Raw genomic sequence first — 22,856 nt, 5'->3', positions numbered from 1 at the left:
AACTCACTTTGTAGACCAGGCTGGCCTCGAACTCAGAAATCCACTTGCCTCTGCCTCCTGAGTGCTTAAAGGGATTAAAGGTGTGCGCGCCACCATGCCCGGCTCCAAATGCTTTCTTATATACTGACAAGTCCCACATTTTTATCTTTAACTTGGACTGCCTTCCTGTATTGTGAATTGTTTATCCAGCTGTCTACTTTGCATCTCTGTTGGTGGTTTAATCAGTATCTCAGAATTAACTTGGCCAACATAAAGTTCTTGCTCTTTATGAATAAGCCATGTTGCTCAGTCTCCCTCATTTCAGCCAATGGCTTTTCCATCCTTTCACTGCTTCCAAATCTTGGAGCCTTTTCTTCTCCCCATTTAAATTTGATCTGGCAAATTTTAGGACATTACCATGCTTACAGAGGTGCCATCAGCATAGGAAGATTCCTTGTTGTTTTCCCGTACTTTTTTGTTTTGTTTTGTTTTTTAAACTTATTGTGTATCTCTTACTAAGTAGACCATGTTGTTGAGATTACTTCCCAGGAGGAGACATAAGCAATGTCTGCCCCTTTTCCTAAGGCCCAAGGACAGCTTAGGCACAATTCTGCCTGAGTTCACTCTGGAGAACCAATGAGTTTATTGGGGTTATCTACAGGGGTGTGGGCACCCTCCTCCTCAGCAAACTGTACCTGGAAAACCTTTACTCAGCAGGAATGAGGGTGTCCTTGTAGCTGCACAAATGGAGCCCCCTCCTCTTGTCTTCCCTGGTCTGTCTAACGCTTCTCAGAGGCCACGTGCAATCAAATGACAGAGCTACATACAGCAGGCAGTAAGGTGGCTAGATACTTAGGTGAGATTCTTCTACCCTCCTCCTCCATGAGGTGGGATAAAAAGTTAACAGGCCTAGCTGGGATAATCTTTTTGCCAGGGGGTACAACTGAACTCTCTGAGACGGCAGTTGATTTGCTTGGATAACAGCCAGGCAGGTCTTGAATTTAGAGGTCCACTTGTCTGCCTCTGGACTCAAGATGAAGAAGACTCTCACTGTGCAACTCTGGCTGGCTAGAAGTTGTAGTTCTCTTGCCTCAGGCCTGGAGTGCTGGGGTTAAATGTATTTGTCACCATGCTTAGGTAATTAATTACTGTGTCTTTACTTTGTGAAAATTAGGATTTATCTTAAAGTGTTTGTGTCTGCCTGTCTGTCTATGAGATAACTCAATCAGGAAAGTTCTGCCAAATAAGCATGGAGACCTGAGTTCAATCCCTAGCACTCAGGTAAAAAGATGGGCATGTATGCTGGTATATTCTTACAAGCCTGGCAGAGGCAGATGGTTTACTAAGGGCTCTTTGGTCAGCTGGCCTAACCTGATTAATGGACCCCAGGTCCCAGTGAGAGCTCCTGTCTCAAAAACCAAGGTAGAGTTGGGGGTGGTGCCTCCCATTTTTAATCCCAGTACTCTGGAAGCAGAGGTACGTGAATCTTAGAGAGTTTTAGGTCAACCTAGTCTATATAGGGAGTTTGAGGCCAGCCAGGGCTACATAGGGAGATCCTGTTTCAAACAACAAGGTAGTTTAATGGAGTAGCTTCTTGTTTCCCATGATTTTGGGGATCCTGTCTAGAAAGTCATTCTGCCTCTCTCATTTATTTGAAGTAGGATTTCCAATTTATAATGGGGGCTAGAACTCACTGTGTATCCTAGGCTGGCCTCATATTTGTAGCAATCCTCCTGAATCAGACTGTACAAGTGCTGGGATTACAGGCGTGAACCACTCCCAACAGGACACCCAAATTGTACCAATGTGTTGAAGTGCTTTCTGTTTACCTCTAGTAGAGTGTTGGGTCTTTGATGGGTCTGGATCTCTGATGTCGTTTTGTATGGGGAGATGGGAATCACATTTGATCTGTTGCATCTGTAGTTCCAGTTTTCCCAGCACCCTTTCCTGTGTATACATTTGGTGCCTTTGAGAATTAGTTGGTTATAGAGAAGTGGGTTTTAGATAAGTTGCTTGGGCTTTTTTTTTTTTTTTTAAGTTGCTTGTTTTTAAGACAGGGTCTATGTAGCCAAGGCTTGCCTGGAACTCACTATACAGCCAGGCTGTCTTTAAGCTTCCAAGTGTTGGAGATTGAGCCTGCTGTCTTGTCCATGCTGGGCAGGGCTGCACTCTGACACATAGCTGTGTCCCAGCCCTTACAGTTCTCTTGGTGGAGGAACTATTTGTAGCATTCCTGTGGCATATGTTTGCCAAGATAAATATCCTCAGTTTTTGTTTGAATTTCATTTTTTGAAGTATATTTTCACCTATGCTAGTTGATACCTTTTTTTTTGAAAGCTCTTTGAAAATGTCACACCATTGTCTTACATAGTTTATGTTATAATTCTTATCTCTGAATAATGTGTCATTCTCTAGCTGCCCTTAAGACTGTCATTATCTTTGGTTTGCAGTAGTTTATACTTTGTCCAGTTTTATGTGTGTGTATGTGTGTGTGTGTTTTCAGTTTTTGAAACTGGCTGGGACACTGAATATCTGAGAGTGGTGGTTGGTTTGTTTTGTTTAAGAAAGTACAAATTCAGCTGGGCGTGGTGGCTCACACCTTTAATCCCAGCACTCGGGAGGCAGAGGCAGGCGGATTTCTGAGTTCGAGGCTAGCCTGGTCTACAAAGTGAGTTCCAGGACAGCCAGGTCTATACAGAGAAACCCTGTCTCAAAAAGCAAACAAACAAAAAAAGTGCAAGCTCATGATTTTTTTTTTTTTTTTTCGAGACAGGGTTTCTCTGTGTAGCCCTGGCTGTCCTGGAACTCACTCTGTAGACCAGGCTGGCCTCGAGCTCAGAAATCCACCTGCCTCTGCCTCCCCAGTGCTGGGATTAAAGGCGTGTGCCACCACGCCCGGCGCAAGCTCATGATCTTGTTACATGTTTCTTTCCTCTCTCTTCCTCCTAGGTCTAACTATGTTAGAGACCTTGAGGCTTTTTTTTTTTTTTTTTTTTGTATGTTTTAGTTTTCATTTTTTAAAAATTCTACATAAATAAGAAAAGGTTAATTATTTTTATTTATATTTAGGTAAATGTGCATGACACATGTGTGTGGGGCCTGCAGAGGCCAAAAGAGGGGGTTGTATTTCCTGGAGCTGTATTGTAGATGCATTGTAGCCAATGTGGGTGCTGGGAACTTAGCTCGGTCCTCTAGAAGAACAACAAGCGCTCTTAACACTAAGGTATCTCTCCATTTCTCCAGCCCCTAGGTTGAGTAATTTTCTTTAAAAAATTCAGGCCAGGCGTGGTGGCACACGCCTTTAGTCCCAGCACTCGGGAGGCAGAGACAGGCGGATTTCTGAGTTCAAGGCCAGCCTGGTCTACAGAGTGAGTTCCAGGACAGCCAGGGCTACACCGAGAAACCCTGTCTTGAAAAACCAAAAAAAAAAAAAAAAAAAATTCAGATATGTAGGTGTGTGTGTGTGTGTGTGTGTGTGTGTGTGTGTAATGTGCATGCTGTGCTGTGAGTACAGAAGTCAAAGAACAACTTGGAGAGTTGGTTTTCTCTCCACCTTTATGTGGGTTCTGAGGATCGAACTCAGGTCTGAGGGCCCCAGAAGCAATGACTTTACCTGCTGAGCTGTCTTGTTGGCCCCTTGGGTGCATTTTATTAGCCTTTCTTATATAGTTAATTTGAACTATGCTACTTGTCTAACTGGGAGCAACTGTAAGTTAAGTTTTGATCTTAACATATTTGAAGGTCTATAGTTGTTGTATACTTTGCCCTTTGAAAGCTAGCTTATGGTTCTTGGTTATTATCATGGTTCATGTGGCTGGTGCTGGAAACCTAAGTGGTAACAAAGAAAGATGAAGAAAGACAAACAGTAGTAAAGTGAAGCTGGGATTGGCTGGGCTGCACACTCAGATGGAGGTGCACCAGCATCCTGGAAACCAAGTGTGTTTATTGTGTACAGCATGAAGGAAGAGGTGGGCTATCTCACCTTGGTAGGTAGGGCTCTCTATAGGGGAGTGCCTGGGAACTGCTCCTACAGTCATCCAGGAGGAGGAAGAGTAACTTTGCACTTTTTGCAGGTATTGTGTTTAGCTAAAGATTGGCCATTTCTTGGCATTTGTACTTAGACCAGGGGAAGTGTTGCCCTTCCCATGAATTTGAGGCATTGGTGTACCTGACATGTACTGAATGTTTGTTCATACAGAGACACACTTATTCTGTACAGCTTTTTTTTTAAAAATAGTTTTTTGTTTGTTTGTTTTTTGTTTTTGTTTCTGAGACAGGGTTTCTCTGTGTAGCCCTGACTGTCCTAGAACTCACTTTGTAGACCAGGCTGGCCTCGAACTCAGAAATCCACCTCCCAAGTACTGGGATTAAAGGCATGTGCCATCACTGCCCGGCGAGCATTTTGGTTTTTAAATGGCTTATGTTCAGATAACCATACTTTCAAAGTGTACCTAGCAAACTGCATTGCCACAGGTCCTGAATTATATTTCTGGGAGGTGCACAATACTTTTGCTCCATATTGAATTATAAGAAAGTGAAGCTAATCTGTCAGCCCCGTAGTATAATCTAAATCACAGCCTGTGGTTTTCCTCATAGAGAGGGAAAATCAGAGAATTATGTTGTGTAAGTGACATAATTGCAAATAAATTAGGAGTAAATGCAGAAGGTCACATGTCTTTGAGAGCTGGCTTTGCAGGGCCACAGGGCATTGGCTTCCAGGTGAAAATGGAGGTCCTTTTCGAAGCAATGACTAATAAAGGTTATGTAATCCCAGTTGTCACCTGTACACTGGCTGCTCATCATTTGTCACAGGAGAATTCTTTTCCTTTTTTTTTTTGGTACATTTTCAATTTCAATCGTTCTATTATCTATTTGTTTATAGAAGCAATTAGGCAGGATCTCAGTGAGGGTCTCTTCTGGAAACTGCGAACTTTGTATTTGTGATAACAAGACTTATGATAATGTTGTCCGAATAATTCACTGCCTCTTAGATCCTAGGTAACTCGCTTCCTAAGGACCGTTCAGAAGTCTTAGCCTTTGGAAGTTTTTCTAATAGCTGTACAGAGTGTGTGATGCTTTGAATTGAGGGTTCAAACAACTTTCCATACATTTTGTGTTTGAATTTCGTATGCAACAGCCCCTGTAGGTAAGCATTTGGACTTATAAAACACTCATCTTGTTTAGAACCTGAATGACTGAGGTGCTCAAGGTCACAGTAGTAGGCTGGCTGGCTCTGGCCCGTGAGGTTGGCCAGGCTGACACAGCGACCTGTGTGGCCATGGACAACGAGTTTCTGTTGTTTACTGTTCTTGCTTTCTAGTGACTTTATTTTCTGCTCAAGGGATTTAGTATCTGTTCAGATAACTTTCCTTTTAAAGGCCACATAAAGTAATGACTTGCCCTCTAATCTTAGCCTTGAAAATTTCCCAGACACTAAGAAGCTGATGTCTAATGGCCTATCATTTGAGAGTACTACTCAATGGTAGACAGTCAGTGCTGTTTGAAAATTGTGCATGAATGCAATGATTGGCCACTCCTGGACCTTGCCTGTGTGATGCTTCTCATGTCATGTCATGTCATTAAGACCCTATGTAATTCAGACAGCTCTTCGTGAATAACATTCCCTGATTCTGAAAGAGAAAAACCCTCAGTGTGACCCAGCCTTATCTGAAATAGCATTTGTTTCTCTGGTCCAGTAAGAATGTTTAGATATTGATGGATTCTATAGGGAAAGGTGTACAATTAATTAATCATTATTATTATTATTACATGTTATGAGTGTGAACCATCTTCCCAGGATATAATGAAGAATCATCAGTTATGATAGCTAGACTTAGGGCTGGAGAGGTGGCCAGGCAATAAGAGTACTTGCTGCTCTTGCAGAGGACCCTGGTTCAGTTCCCAGCACCACATGGTAGCCATTACCAATCTTTAACCCCAGATCCAGGGTCTGATGTCCACTTCTGACCTCTGTGGACCCCAGACATAGATGTAGTGCACACAGGCAAAACATCATACACACAGGCAAAACATCATGTGTATAAAAGTAAAATAAATCTTTAAAAGAAGATATATCTGGGTGATTGGCTTCATGGATGAAGGAATGTAACAATTTCTGGCATGAAAAAGTTCATGGGACTGTATTAGTATGTATGGTAAGGTGTTTCATGAAGGAGAAGATAAGTTTTTTTTCTCATTTGTCAGGTCACCAGTTGCTTTGGGAGTGCCCTTTGTTCAATATCCATGGTAATAGTTTCTTGGTGAGCGTCTATCTAGGCATCACCCTGCTGTTTCTTTGAAGTGGGCAGAGGAAAATCACATACATGTTGGTACCTCAGTGTGTTTAGCTTTTTTGTTAAAAGATAATATTTAGTTCTTTGCTGCTGAATCCTTAAGTGTAAAGAGGTGAAATTGTCAAATTACATATTTGTAATTGTTGGGCTGTAGCATTGAATAGCTCAGTGGTTAAGAGCACTGGCTGCTCTTCCAGAGGACCTGGGTTCAATTTCCAGCACCCCTCTGACACCCTCACACAGATACACATGCAGGCAAAATAACAGTGCATATAAAAAATAAATTACCAGGGCTGGAGAGATGGCTCAGAGGTTAAGAGCACTGAATGCTCTTCCAGAGGTCCTGAGTTCAGTTCCCAGCAACCACATGGGTGACTCACAACCATCTGTAATCACAACATGGGATCTGATGCACTCTTCTGGTGTGTCTGAAGACAGCAACTGTGTACTCAAATAAAAGAAATAAATCTTAAAAAATAAATAAATAAACAAACAAATTACCTTTAAAAAGTAATCGTAATTGTTACTTGAAATCTATTTTAGCCTAGTTAAATAATCTTGAAAGTTGTTTGAGTGATTGGAATTTTTCCATGGTTCCAGAAGAGAAATACTTCATTCAATTCCCTTACTTGAGGCTCTGAAACAGTTTGTTCTTCCTTTTCCTGCAGCAAGAATTATGAATTTAATGTCACAATTCAGTATCAGTACATTAAACTTCCCCCTATTTGGACCCTCAGTAGTGGTAAATAATGTGCCTGACTGTGAAATGGAAAAAGTTGAAAATTTCTGTTTGTGTGTTTTGAGCTCTGCAGAGGTATTATACACTGGGAATAGTAATAAAAGACACTATGACTTATGGGCCTTTGTGTGAGGAGCCCATGTGGACACTAAGGCATTGATCTTAACACAGTACTCGATTGTGACTTTAAAGGTCAGGAGTTACTGCTGTTACAAAAAGCCAAAAAGATGGAAGGACGCTCCAATTTACAAATACTGCTTTAAAAAGCCTACAAAAAAAGACAACTCAAAGTTACTGGAAATGTTTGTAGCTTATATGTTGACTTTTAATGCTTTTGTCATTATTTCCTATCTGTAAATGTTTTCAACACCAGAATGTCCTTTAAATAAGAAAGCAGAATTTACCTTTATCTCTTTATTTTTCCTCGGCCAATAAAGCTTGAAACCCACTATGGTTTCCAAAGGTTATTTGATGGAACAGGTTTGTTTTGTCCTGGAGTGCACTGTGGCTGTACAGATGGTTGTGAGCCTTCACGTAGTTGCTGGGAATTGAATTTAGGACCTCTGCTTGCTCCAGTTGGCCCTGCTCGCTCTGGCCCAAAGATTTAGTTATTATTATAAATGAGTACACTGTAGCTGTCTTCAGACACACCAGAAGAGGGTGTCAGATCTCATTACGGATGGTTGTGAGGCATCATGTGGTTGCTGGGATTTGAACTCAGGACCTTCAGAAGAACAGTCAGTGCTCTTACCCCCTGAGCTATCTTGCCAGCCCGGCCATGTGGTTTTTAACAACTGGTTTTGAATACAGTAGTCATGTGGTTTAACTTTCAACTCTTTTGTTTTCTAGGTTTATTCTACAGTCCAAGGAAGTAATTCACAACCAGCTGTTAGAAAAACAGAAAATAGCAGAAGAAAAAATTAAAGAGCTGGAGGTATGCCCAGTAGCAGCCATACTGTTTCAGGGGACAAAAGCGGTAATCCCACTGTATAACATGAAAGGAAAACATGGCCAACCCGAGTTTAGGTCAAGTTTGGTTTTATCTAATTTGTTCTAATTATGTTAAAACTGTGCAACAGCCATATCTGTGACAGTATTTGCAGGTAAGAAACAAAACTCTTGCTGGACAGTGGTGGCACATGCCATTAATCCTAGCACTCTGGAGACAGAGGCAAGCAGATCTCCGTGAGTTTGAGGCTAGCCTGGTCTACAAAGAGAGCACCAGGATAGCTAAGCTAGAACAGGACTACTCAGAGAAGCCCTGCCTCAACAAACAAACAAATAAACAAAAAGAAATAAAAGTGCGTTGTTTTTTTTTTTTAATTGTGGAAAAATTTTAAAGATAAGTTGTTGATCTGAATATATTTTCTCTGCTGCTGTTTTTTTTTTTTTTTTTTTTTAGTTATTTTATTTTTTTATGTACCTTGGTCTTCCACCTGCATGTCCATGTGAGGGCGTTAGAGCTTGGAGCTACAGACAGTTTTGAGCTGCTGTATGGGTGCTGGGAATTGAACTTGGGTCCTCTGGAAGTTTAGTCAGTGCTTTTAGTGCTCTCAACCACTGAGCCATCTCTCCAGCCCCCTCTGCTGTCTTTTAGTGGACAGTTTCGTAAAATAAAAAGTCAAAAACAAATTCAAAAAGTCATAACGAAAGAGTAGTGCCTTGTTTAAATAGTGGACTATGGCTGATGGGCAGACTCATGGGCAGTAGTGACAGCTGCTAGGGGCCTTCCTGTACTGTTCTCTTAAATGCAGTTCTTTTATCTGAGATTTGGATTCTAGACAGTGACATGGTAAGGACCCATAATTAATAAACAGTAAAGATTAATTATTAATTACTTAATATGTAATAAACAATCAGAGGGATGCTGTGTGTTCCAATGGGGAAAACAAAACTTTGAAACTTGGGTAAAAGAGGATAGACTAGGAAGGTGTCAGGAAACTCAAGTTTATTATTACAGTTTCCTCATGTGCTGGAACCTTTGATGGGATTGTCTTTGGAGCTTTGGAGAAGGGTTTGTCCTGTATGTCACAGAGGCTACATTAGACCAAAGAATTGGCTGTTTCTTAGGCACCAAGATTTCCTGTGATCAGGGTGGATACATCATGATCTCATAGGTCCTGTGATTTAATTCATGTCAGTACTACTGAGGCAGTGGTTTAGACTATGACTCAACCCTCTGCTGGATCAGGGAGACAACCCATCTAGTCTGAGGGGATTCCTCAGGGCCATTGATGTAGCGCGTGGCCTTGGAGTGTATGGTAGATAAGAAACCTAAGGGTTTCTTAGTCTTATTTTAGTTTGACTGATAATTTTTTTTTTTTTTTTTTTTTTTTTGGTGATGGGAGATTTTGAGACAGGGTTTTTCTGTGTAGCCCAGGCTGTCCTGGACCTCACTTTGTAGTCTGAGCTGGCCTCAAATTCACAGATCTGCCTCTCTCTGCCTCCCGCGTACTAGGATTAAAGGTGTGCACCACCACTGCCCGGCTTGACTGGTAATTTAAGCTAACTTAATATATTTGTGTATTGGGAAGATGCAGTGTAAAATAAGTAAAACAGAAACCAAAGGAACCAGCCTGTCGGCCTGTAGCTCCCAGTCGGTTGTCATAGCCTTTGTGTCCCCCAGCTGCTCTACAGGAAATGCCCTTCCTGCAGCTTTCATTCAGGAAAAATGAAATATTTGAAAGGCCCAAATGAAGCCTTTTCATATAGGTTAAACAAAAAATTGGATTTTGCAACCAGGCAACAATCCAGGAATCCACGTGTCTGCCTCCCCAGCCCCATCGTTGCCGGTGGACACCAGCACACCGGGAGCTCGGGGTCTGAACTCATCCTCATATTTGTACGGCAAGCACTTTACCAGCTGAGCCATCTCCTGAGCCCCATTTGGTTAATTGCTTTATGGAAACAAACCAGTAGCAGAGCCATTAGTACAAGTTGACATTTTGTTGTGTTATGGTTTTGAGACTGAGTTTTCTTTAGTTCATACTGGCCTTTAACTTGCCAGGTAGCCAAAGGGGACCTTGAACTCCTGAACTTCCTCTCTCTACTTTTCAAGGCTTGAGATTGCATGTATATGCCATCATTCCTGGCTTTTGAAATGATGTATAAAACTAGATTTTAAATTGTTAAGCAGTGGTTACTATCAGGAAATTACTTAGGCCATACAGATAAAATTATTTTTCTTTCAAAAATTTATTTATATGGTGATAGGGTATGTACATGCTATGGCTCATGTGTGGAAGTCAGGAAAACTTGCAGGAGTTAGTTGTCTTCTTTTGTCCTGTGGGATGTAGAGATTGAACTTGGGTCATCGGGCCTGTTAGCCAGTGCCTTGCCTGAAGAGAGGCCTGTTAGCCCGAGACTTATTTTTTCATGTCATCTGTGTTGAATACACAGTTGAATAAGTATACATGACTATTTTGTGAAAAAATTAATTTTGTGTGTGTGTACGTGTGTGATATGACACTTGGGTAGAGATCAGGGGCGACTTCTGAGAGTTGGGTCTGTGGTTTAGAGATCAGTCTTAGGTGGTCAGGCTAGTGTGGCAGGCTTATACCCCCTGGTCTTATCTTTTAGCTCTTATACTTAATTTTCAAAGGGGCTGGGTTTAAAGGTACACACCTTTAATCCCAGCAAGGAGGCAGAGGCAGACATATCTTTGTGAGTTCAAGGATAGCCTGGTCTACAGAAAGAGTTCCAGGACAGCCAGGGCTACACAGAGAAACCCTGTCTTGAAGAAAATAATTTCAAGGGGTTTAGAGAGATGTTCATGAGTTTAGAGCATGTGTAGGTCTTGCAGAACACTCACATTAAGTAGATCACAGTCATCCATAACTCCTCTATTATAAGAGATCCTCCACAGGCACCTGCATACAGGTGCTGCATAGTCTCTCTATTCCCTCCCTCCCTCCCTCCCTCCCTCCCTCCCTCCCTCCCCTAAGGCAAAACTGCCACAGATGATTTTAGCATATTGTTCAGTTCTAATTAACGCTAGGGAGTTAATTAAGTCTATAGAAAACTACTAGGGCTAAATAGTCTCGTCTCTAGGGTATTACTTTTTTTTTTTTTTTTCAGGTCCTTAGTTTCATTATATTATAAAAATAATAAATATGTACTATAAAAAGCAAAAAAGTTAAATAGAAAAAAAATTAAACATGAAAATATAATCTTGTTTTCTTGTATTCTTCTAAGTGTTACATTCACAATTTGGTATATATTATTTCAACTTTGTTCAGTATAAGTATTGTCACACATAATATGCATGTATACACATACATTAAAAAAACATTCATTAAAAAAAAACAAAAAAACATTCTATGTCACTTAATAATTATCACTAGCCTTCTGGTTTAACACTGCAAATTTGTATTTGTTTTCTTGTTTTGCATCTCTCCTACTGTTGTTGCAAGCCCTTATTGCCTCTGTATTCAGTTATCGTCCAAGCCTTATGTCTGCATTAGTATATAGACAGGCCTTGAAGATATCCCAGATTTTGGTAGTAATAAAGATGCATTATATTACAGCTAAAATGATCTTTTTGTTTGTTTGTTTTCTCAATACCTATGAGAGTTGTACATACAAATATAAATACATGGCATATATATATATATATATATATATATATATATATATATATATTATGTGTGTGTGTGTCTGTGTGTGTTTGCATGCGAGCTATTATCTTCTTACTTAAAAATGCATATGCCTTAATTTTAATTTTAAAATGCTTTATTGGGGGTTGGAAAGGTAATTTAGTGATTAAGAGCCCTTGTTGCTCTTGCAGAGGACTTGGGTTCAGTTCCCAGCACCCACATAACAGCTAACTTCAGCCTGTAACTCCAGTTCTACACTCCATCTAACCTCTGTGATCACCAGGCATTTATGTGGTACACAGCCATACATGCAAGCCAAATACCTATACCACATAAGATAAATAAGATAAATGAAAAAAAAAAAAAGCTGGCTTCTGTCTCATGCGTGCTGGGATTAAAGGCATGCGTCACCACCGTATGGCAAAATAAGTAAAGAAATAAAAAGATTTAAGAATGCTTTATTGTAGAAAAGTGTGAATGATCACCTGAACTTTGGTGAGTTATGATTTTGTGTGTGTGTATGTGTATGTGTGTGTGTGTGTGTGTGTGTGTGTGTGTGTGTGTGTATGTCTAGCACACACACGCTAGACAGCCTGTATTAAGTATAGATGGTTGCTGACTGATCAAGGTGGTGGGTGCTGAATGTTGGGGTGGCCATGACAATTTTAAGACAGTAACCTTGTCCTGACAACATTTTCAGAGTGAGTGCTTGCCTAGCAAAGGCCCAGTACTCCAGTTCTGTAATAAGTCGTACTGTAGGCAAAGTGCTTTTGAACAGAGGCCATCCATGTAGTAAATTTTTTATTTTTTATTGGCAGCCTTCAATCCATTGTATAGCTGACAACAACCTTGAACTTTTTCTTTAAAATTTTCTTATTAGTTTTATTTTGTTATTTTGTGTGTATGGCGTTTTACCTGCATATGTCTCGATATCATGTATGTGCTTGGTACCTGAGGAGGACAGAAGAATGTCAGATCCCCTAGAACTAGAGACCTTTAGATGATCATGGGCTGCCAAATGGGCACTGAGAATTGAACCCAGGTCCTCTTTCTGAACCGTCTCTCCACCCCCAGCTGTGCACTCCTGAATGCTGAGGTTACCAGCACGTGCCGCTGCACCCAGTTCTATGCTGTGCTGGCGATCTATCCCAGGACCTTGAGGATGCTAGGCAAGCCCGCTACCCCTGAACTACATCCCCAGCCAGCCTCAAGCTTTGTGTAATGTTGATGTTTCAGCTTCCCCCTGTGAGCTACCAGTGCTCTTAATATATAATAATGAATTCTCTGAGTTTACTTTGTCCAGGGCCATCAGAGAGTCGCCCTCTGTGGCAACCATGATGGATAGCTATACACAGGCCCTGTGCGAGCACTCTTCTCTGCTCTCACTGTTGTAGGCAAGCTGGCCTTGAACCCTTCCAAGTGCTGGGGTTATATGCACTCACCACCTTGCCTGTTTTTTTTTGTTGTTGTTGTTGTTTTGTTTTTGTTTTTGTTTTTTTTGTTGTTGTTGTTTTGTTTTTGTTTTGTTTTTTTGTTTTTTTTGTTTTTTTGAATCGGGGTTTCTCTGTGTAGCCCTGGCTGTCCTGGAACTCACTCTGTAGACCAGGCTGGCCTCAAACTCTCAGAGATCTGCCTGCCTCTGCCTCCAGAGTGCTGGGATTAAAGGCATGCACCACCACTGCCCGGCCCTTGCCTGGCTTTAAATAAGCTGTAAATGAGCAGTGAAAATGGAAACTGCCACATTTACTGCGTTAGCAGATGTGAGGACTCGAGCTGTCGGTGTCCAGGCCCGTGCTCAGTAATGTGTTGGAAAGGATCTTTTCTCTGAGCTGTAGACTTCAGCACCAACCTTACCATTCTCAGAAAAGCATGCTAGATACAGTCTTGCTGTCATCCAGATTTTGTTGGCACATAGGGAACAGTCAGAGAAGATACAGTGTCCAGGGCCCTAGAAAGTTCAGAATAGTGAATGACCCATTGACTTCACTTTAAATCATGTCATTTGAGGCTCTGAAGTCAAGAATGGATTTCTCTAGCTATGGAAGCCCTAGGCATCATCTTCCAGTGTTGTTTGGCATAGACATTATTAATGACCTGTTATCAGAGCTGAAGCTCCTATACTGGCTGCTGCTTCATCTTGCACTCTCATGCAGTAGAGACATCATCTTTCTTTAAGCCTTATGAGTGAGCTGCTGTAGCTGTAGACTACTGCAGCTTTCTCAGCCTTTACAGAACTGGGAGCTGGCTTTGGTTTGAGGGCTTGTGGCGGCTGGTTTGATCATCAGTCTAGACTGCTAGAGTTTCCTCCATCACTGTGAAGGCTGCTGTGCTTATAATTCATGTGCTCCCTAGAGAAGCACTTTGCATTTCTGCCCTTTTCTTCTCCATTTACAACCTGGCTGTTGTCCTAAGTGGCCTTTCTCTTGGCTTATCTGAGTTCTGGTATCCATGTCTCATTAACTATGTCTTTTTTTAATTTAAAGTAGGTGACGTTGGACTCTGACTTGAACACTTAGTCTTTTGTGGGAAGCTACTCACACTCTGAGGTAAATATTGTGGTTTCAGAATAAGGAGGCCTGGGGAAGTAACCAGCTAGTAGACTTAGTGAACACATAGTTATCAATTTACCATCTTATGTGGACATGATTTGTATTATTCTCAAATATTAGTGACATCAAAGATTAAATGCTGGCTCAGCAGTTGAGAGCACTTGCAGTTTTTGCAAAAGACCCAGGTTCAGTTTTCAGCATCCATGTGGTTCATCACAACCATCTGTAACTCTAAACAAAGGTGGTGCATGTACACATATGTAGCCAGGCACACCACTCATATGCAGGAAATATAAATAAATCTAAGTTTAAAAAACTGGTTATCAAGCTTAGATCACCAATAACAGATACAATAATAATGAGAACGTTTGAAGTATCCTGAAAATTACTTCAACGTGTCACAGACAGAAATTAGCATACACCATTGAAGAAGTGCTAACAGTACACTTACCCAACACAGCCCTGTAACAAGCCTTGGATTGTTAGACAATGCTGGGGTCAGTGAGATGGCTCAGCAAGGAAAGGTGCTTGCTGCCAAGCTAAATGACAATCCCTGGGACCCACCCAGTGGTAGGAGAGACCAATTCCTATAGGTTGTCCTCTTGCCCTCCCACACACACTTAACTGTTTTTAAAAGAACAAGTATATGAAGGAAATGCAGTAGCTATAAAGCAGTGACATGAGATGTGTGCACTTCCCATTCTGCCTGTAATTCCTGTTTTTAACAGCAGTCACCACATGCTCCTATTTTTTTTTTCCTGAAATAATCCTTATGTTCTTTTTTAGTTTTGATTTGATTTAGTTTTGGTTTTTGTTTTTTTTTGAGACACGGTTTTTCTATGTAGCCCTGACTGTTTTGAAACTCGATGTATAGACCAGGCTGGCCTTGAACTCAAGAGATCCACTTGCCTATGCCTCCTCGGGGCTAGGATTAAAGGCGTATGCTACTCCAAAGTGCTTCTTATGTTCTTTTAACTGCATACCATAATAGAGTGTTCCTTTAGCCCAAAACCTACTTGTGCACTTGCATAGACTCACATTAATTATAATATTCTTTCTGCTTCTGATTTTTCTTCTGTTTATTCAGTTAGTTGGTGAGAGATTTGTGGGATCTCCTATAAGGGTATTTAGGAATTTGTCTTTCACCTGTCAATTGGCAGTGGTACTTAAAGGGAGGTGTGTGAGTCTCCATGGTTACTGCATGCACACCTCAGAGTAGGTTTTATATTTTTAGTAATTTTTCAGTTCTTCTTAAGGAAACATCCCACTGATTTCTGGTACCCATTGTTGTCAGAGTTTTATGGCCGTCCATCTAGTTGTTGTTCATTTGTTGTTTGTCCCGTGCTGTGTTTTACAGGTGTCCTTTCAGGATCTCTGGCTGCGGACTGTTGGCTGGCCCTTCTCTCTGGCTTCTGTCCAGTTCTAGGCACATCTGTATGCTCTTTTGCCTTTGCCATTCCCTTCTCTTTCCAACAGGGTTTCCACCCTTCCCACCACCCTGGTCAGCTCAGCAGTGACAGAAAGAGTGAGGAAATACAGGCTTCTGGCCCTTGGCTCAATGCCGCTTCTGACTCAGGGATACAGTATTAGGGTTTTTAAAACACTTCCCCAGCCCAGGCTTCTGACAGAAGAAGAAGAGTGATTTGAGAACTGGATATGAGGTGACTGTGATGCTGTACTTGGCTTAGCGCTGGTCCCTGGTGAGAACATATTTTGAAGGAATTCCCATGATTAAGGAAGTTTTACTCTGCCCATTGAGGGTAATTTTTTTCCAGAGCACAGGTGGCTCCTGGGTGGATGTCCAGCTTTGCCATATTTCATTTTTGAGCTGGCTTTGGTTGTGATGGATCTGTCTTTGGAGGTCACTGGGGTGTTTTAAAAACATTAAGACTGAGTGCTGGAGAGATGGTTCAGTGGTTAAGAGCCTGCACTGTCTTCACCAGGCTGGGTTCAGTTCCCACTGCCCTTGGCAGGCAGCTCACATTGCCTGTAATTGCGGCTCGCATGCACTGGCACTCAAATGCACACCTCCCTCCCCATACACACATGATTGAACGTAAAATAAGCCTGTAAAGACTCCACAGGACTTTAGTAATGGAGTTTACCTATTTCAGCTGCTCATATAACTTACTTTAGAACCCATTACAGTTTTAGTCTATTTATTTTGTAATGAGATACAGAATTGTGTATTAAACATAGTTTAGTGGTTATAAAGAAATACCCATATAATTATAAGGCTGAGAAATCAAACATGGATAAGACACCAGAGGTTTGTTTCTCATTTCCTGGTTACACTTCCGTTCCCTTGCCCTCACCGGTAATCACTAACCACTACCCCAACCATTTTTGTTGTTGTTGTTTGAGAGAGGGTCTCACTATATAGCCCTGGCTGACCTGCAACTCACTATGTACATCAGACTGGTCTCGAACTCACAGAGATCCTCTTGCCTATACCTCCCGAGTTTTGTACTTTTCTTTTTTATTCCCAAGACAAGGTTTTTTACATAGTCCTGGCTATCCAGCTTCCTTTGTAGATCAGTCTGGCCTTGAACTCAGAGATCTGCCTGCCTCTGACTCCTAGTGCTGCAATTAAAGCATGTGCCACCCTACCTAGCTTGCTTGCCTGTTTGGTTTTCACTACCCTACCCTGTGAGATAACATATTTCATTTTTCATAAAAAGATTTATTTGGGGACTGGAAAGATGGCCCAGTACTTGCCGCTCTTGCAAAAGACCCAGGTTCAGTTTCCAGTATGTCAGCTCACAGTCATCCATAACTCCAGTTTCAAGGGACCTGGCATCATCTTTCAAACTTCAAAGGCATGCATGTGTTACACATACATGTACATAGGGAAAAAACTTACATATAAGCTAAAACTTTTAAAAATTTAAAAAAAGTTTTAGTTTATTATATTAGATTATTTGTGTGTATGTCAGTGTGTGTAAGTGAGTGTGTCTGTGTGTGTATGTCAGTGTGTGGGTATGTGTTTGGTATGTGCGTGAGAGTTCCAAGTGCCCGAGGAATCCAGTGCCAGATCACTGTGGGAGGCAGGAGCAGGGGATCAGAAGTTGAAGGTTTGCCTTTGCTATGTGAGTTACAGGACAGTCAGGGCTATATGAGATCCTGTTTTAGACAGACAGATGGACAGACAGACAGAAAGGTATTGGCCAGAAAAGCTGGAACTTTAGGTACTTGGTGGTGCTGAGATTCAAATTCGTATCAGTGCTTTTAACAGCTAAGCCATCTTTCCAGCCCCAACTATTTCACTCTTCATGGGCCCAGAGAGACAGCTGAGCCATTAAGTGTGCTAGTTGCTCTTCTAGAGGATCCGGATTTAATTTCCAGTACCCACATGGTGGCATGTAACTTCATTCCCAAGGGATCTGATGCTCTCTTTTGGCTTCAGTGGGCACATGATACATATGTATACATAAAGGCAAAACACCCATGCACATAGAATAAAAATATTACTACCTGTGAATGTATCTTAAAAATAATAATATAACTTAACTTTATTCTTGGACTTTATAAACAAAGTCACTCCATGTTCTTTTCTTTTTCTTGTGTCTCATCTGGTCTCGGTGTGTGTGAAGTGCTTGTCTCTAAGCTGATTTGCTCATCTTCCCTGGTGTCTAGTATCACATTATGTACAAGTGCTAGCAGACAGCCCATTCTCATCCGTGCAGACTTCAGAGTGTGACTGTTTATAACTTACTGAGGAGGGGCTTCACCCCAGCAGAATCTGAGTCCAGAAATATTAAATGTGTCAGAAATTAATTCCACAAACTTCTAGCTTTCTGGAGTAGCTAGATAGAAGGTAATTTAATGGGTGCATTTCTTTTTTTCTTTTTTCTTTTTTTTAATACAAAGGCTAAGTTCCAAATTAAGGAGAATTTAGATGTGAATAATTCAAATGGACTGTTCCTTTCAACTAGATAACTTTTAATTTATCTATCTGACAGATATACTTTATAGGTATTTTACATGAAACATACCTTTGATTCACTCTGTTCCCTGATGGTGTACCTTTATTTTACGGTTAAGGTAAAACATTTGCAGTAATTGAATGTGCGTTGCAATGAACCCAGGGATGAGCTTCCTGCATCTGAATGCATGTTGATGATCTTAAATGCATGTTGTGTTTTTTCCTCTCAGATCTAATTCTAGGGAGCTTTGTGTGGTCCTTGCAGTGTTTGAGCCCTAGCTGTTATGCACGTCTGTGTCTACTTAACAAGTACAGGAGCCCTACCTTCCTCAGCCCTGTGCTTGAGAGGTCTTCAGATATTCCTCAGGCTGCCTAGAGGCTTATTTCTTTTGATAAGTTACACTTTCAGTTTTCTTTCATGTTAGTGAGCAGCTCCCTGTGGTAATCAGGAGTCAGTGGACTTCACTTACCCAGTTCTCATTCTTTCAGTTCCTGTTCTTACAGGGCAGGAGATCTTCTGCTTCAAGTGAGAGATGCTGGCCAAGCCGATGCTTGGTATGCATTGATAGCCCTACCACTGTGGGAGGCAGGAGCAGGGGATCAGAAGTTGAAGGTTTGCCTTTGCTATGTGAGTTACAGGACAACCAGGGCTATATGAGATCCTGTTTTAGACAGACAGATGGACAGACAGACAGACAAAAAGGTACTGGCCAGAAAAGCCAGAGTGTTCAATACTTAGTGTGGGGAAGGGCACACCGGTAGTAATAAGTGTGTTCATGGCATGACGGCATCTCCTTTCATATTTTTGTAGCAGTCACTTACGTCAAAGAGATGTTCATATGCTTGAAAGTAGTTGATATGAGGCTGGAGAGAGAACCCAGCGCTAAGAGTGCTTTCTGTTCTTCCCCAGGACCCTGGTTGGGTTCCTAACACCCATGTCAGATGCCGCACAACCACAGCTGCCTAACTCCATCTGCAGGGCACTTGCCTGTAGTCACACGCACGAACTCACACAGAGACACATATACAATTGCTTTATAAATCAAGTTTGTACTAGCCATCACCAGTGTTTAGCTGCACATGCATAAGTCAGCATACACTGGAAGATGCTTTATTCGTTTGTAGTGCTTTTATGGTCTTACAAATTACACAACCCGTAGAATATTGGCATGTTTGTCCCTGTGTAAACTCTGATAAAGAATTAGGTTTGACTGTACCTGGACATTTTATAAATTGTATCTTGTCAGTTCATATTGGTTTCAAGTCACTTGCTGATGTAGATGACTCTGGTCTTTGTTGAAGCTTTATTCACCATTTTAATTTACTGTGCCATTTAAAAAATGGTTTTGTTATATTTCATTTGTTTATTTTTAAAATTTATTTATTAGCTTTTCAGGACAGGATTTTACTGTGTAGACCAGGCTGGCCTTAAGCTCAGATATCAAACTGCTCCTACCTCAAGTGCTGCTGGGATTAACGCATGCACCACAGTGACCAGCCCTTTTCTTCCTCTATATTTCATTTATAAATATAGAATGTTTCAGGCTGATTCTTTTTTGTTTGTTTTTTGTTTGTTCTTTTGAGACAGGGTTTCTCTGTATAGCCCTGGCTGTCCTGGAACTCACTCTGTAGACCAGGCTGACCTCGAACCCAGAAATCAGCCTGCCTTTGCCTCCCAAGTGCTGGGATTAAAGTCATGTGCCACCACGCCCAGCTCAGGTTGATTTTATGTTGCTAATTATGATTAAATGGAAGTCTCACTTTGCCTTTCTTTCAAACAATTCTCTCACCTGCCACCTGCAGAATTCCTTCTCTACTGATGAAGGTCTTCTGTTTGTAATCATCTTACAAGTGATAGTTTCTAAAATGATCACAGATATATTCCACTCCTTTAAAAAATTATAAAATTATCACATGTATTTATCTCTCTGTGTGTGTACATGCGTTCGTGCACTTGAACACTGCTGTGTGCATGCTGAAGTACACATGCAGAGCTCAGTGGATGACTGTGGAAGTCATTTCTCTCTTTCCACCAAGTGGGGTTTGGGTGCTGAAGTCAGGCTTAAGCTGCAGGTGCCTTTGATCACTGAGCTGTCTAACTGGTCGGCCAGTCCTGACAGGTTTTGAGGTGGGGTCTCAGTGGCCCTGTTCCTGATGAACTCGCTGTGTGGCTGAGGCTGTCCTTGATCTCTGGGTCTGTCTTGTCTTCCCAAGTGCTGGGGTTGCAGAGACTCAGCACCACACCCGGCTTCTGCCTTTGTTTTTCAGAAAATAGACATGAGTATGGAACAGTGCCCAGTTCAGGAAACCTTATCAGTTTCCACTCGGGTTTTATAGTGAAACACTGTTTTTATATGTGACTCTAAAGGTTAAACTGTGAAGCTGCAAAGATGTGGAAAATGAGTCTTCCTTATGGTTAGAGGAAGTGATAACTTGGTTGTTGTCTTTTGCTGGTGGTATCTGGTAACCCCCTCCCTTTAGCTATTCTGGGCATGTTTAGTTGTCAGGCGCTGTCCACTAAATTGCTAAAAATAACCAATAAGGGGAGAGTGTTCTAAGGCCTTCACCGATGAGCTGCACAGTATGACATTCAGTGTGATTCCTGGGAAAAGGCAAAAGGAACCTGGTTCCTTTCTCTGATTTTATTCTTCTGTTTGTTTAAAATACTGAGCAAACCATTGTTTGAGGCTCCTTTTTCTCATACCCCAGAGCACTTGGGGACCCACAGCAGTGGGCTCAAAATGCACATTTACTGTTGGTGCTGAAGGCTAACCATGCTGCTGTAGCCTTGTGCTAATGACTTTTGTTAGTGGGGGTAATGGAGACAGAGAGACAGAGAGAGAGAGAGAGAGAGAGAGAGAGAGAGAGAGAGAGAGAGAGGGAGGGGGAGGGAGACAGAGAGAGAGAGACAGACAGACAGAGACAAAGAAATTTGAGAGGACAAAGCTATTAAACAATGAGGGTTGGTAATTTGAATGGAAAAGAAGTTTACTTAGCCCTAACCAGCTGTTTTGAGTCAGGTTGTTTAAAAAAGCTAACCACACATGTGATTCCAGTACACCTGCATTTAATTTAAAAATTTAAACAATGTTTATTTTGTGTGTGTGCACGTGTGCACACATGTGAGTGCATGCACAGGCTCCTGCTTGTGGTGGTCAGAAGACAGCTTGACAGACCTGGGTCCTGGAGCCCGAGTGTCAGGCTTAGCAGCAGGCTCTTGACCTCACTGAGCCAGCTCCCTGGCCCATCCTGACTTTGGTTTTAAGCCGCAGTGCTCACATGGAAAGCTGTGCCTGGTTTGTCTCTGGAGCTCTGTTCTCCACTCTACATGTTTGTGAAACTGTTGAAGGATCCGAGGATGTCTTTCCTGTCCCCTGCTGTGGGTCACAGTGCTGGCTTGTGTGAAAAACAAGCAGACTTATGCTTCTATTGCTCTGCAGTTTTTCTTGATTTACCTGAGGACTGTCATGGATTTTCATATTCTCAGGTTACTACCGTCTCCTCAGAAATCCTTCTGTTGCATAATTCCTGCTTTGATCTCGGGTGAGGAATTGTCTGAATTTGACTCCTTTAATACTGGGGCCAAAAAATGGATTGTTTTCATTTTTTTGGATGGAGAACTTGGACATGTCTGAGCATTCATGTGAAGCTGTGTGTGTTCGTGTGTGTGTGTGTGTGTGTGTGTGTGTGTGTGTTGGAATGCTGGGAATTGAACTTACAGCCCCATATATGCTAGGCAAGCACTCTGCCACTGAGCTACATTCCCAGCTAGGGACTGTTAGTTTTCAGTCCTGACCTGCAAATACCTTTTCTTGCTTTCCCTTACTCGCTCTGACCGTAGAGCTGGCCATACCTAGATGGCTGAGGGAAGTAGGTTTGCTCTTACGTGGGTATGCAGAAGGTGAAGGTTGGCATCAAGTTAGCTCTGAGCTGAGTTATGTTCATGGGACCACCCTGCAGGGAGGGAACAGCAGACGGCATTTAGAATCTCTTTAGGGGCCTTTGACCTTCAGGCATCTTTCCTTTTTACTGGAAATGCCCACCGCAGATTTTGCTGAAGACATCGTAGATATCATAGGCGTAGATTTGTGTTTGACGTGTTTATTGCAGTAGAGGCTCACTTTGTTGCCCAGGCTAAGCTGGAGAATCTCTGTCTTCCTGCCTCAGCCTCCCATGTGTTAGAAGCCCCCACCCTGGTAGCAGAGTTTCTTATTTCATGCACTTAAAACAACAACAACAACAAAAAAACCAAATACTTTTCTCTCTATGCAGTCATACATAAACATTTTTCTTTATGATTCAAGGATATACTAAGAAAAACGTGAGCGTTCGAATAACTTAGTTTACCTTGAAGATCTTAGCCTGTCGTAGATGCTCTTTGCTGTGATACACCCAGTATTAATACATGACCTTATGTACTCTTGGAGTAGGATGTAAAAGTACAAGAACTATGACTCTCACTCATTTCTGTCTTGGGTAAATTACTGCTTCTTACCAAAACACACTTGTGTGAACAGTTATGGAGTGAAGGTGAGGGTAAAGAAGTTTCCCACAGGAATGGAGCCAGTTGGAAGTCAGATGAATATCAAAGTCTCGTCTTTTAAAAAATTAATTTATATATTGTATATATGTGTGTATGTGTGTGTGTATATATGTGTATATATATATATATATATCTCCTTATTGATGAAGATGAGGTTGAAGAGGGCGGCATAATGTGCAGTAATCATATGGTTTCTTTTTTTTTCCTTTTTTTTTTTTAGCAGACTTAATCCA

General features: G+C 41.6%; 1 protein-coding gene across 1 annotated transcript in view; it reads left to right on the top strand.

The window, feature by feature from the left end:
- Positions 1-22,856, top strand: part of Pfdn1 (prefoldin subunit 1) — a 54,023-nt gene that overhangs the window by 13,945 nt on the left and 17,222 nt on the right. Inside the window, exon 3 of the mRNA XM_021214526.2 lies at positions 7,861-7,945. Coding sequence (XP_021070185.1) covers positions 7,861-7,945 — 85 coding nt within the window. The remainder of the gene's footprint in view (positions 1-7,860; positions 7,946-22,856) is intronic.

The sequence above is a fragment of the Mus pahari genome, chromosome 15, assembly GCF_900095145.1.
Source record: "Mus pahari chromosome 15, PAHARI_EIJ_v1.1, whole genome shotgun sequence".
Classification (NCBI taxonomy): Eukaryota; Metazoa; Chordata; class Mammalia; order Rodentia; family Muridae; genus Mus; species Mus pahari.
This window is presented reverse-complemented; position numbering and strand designations above follow the sequence as displayed.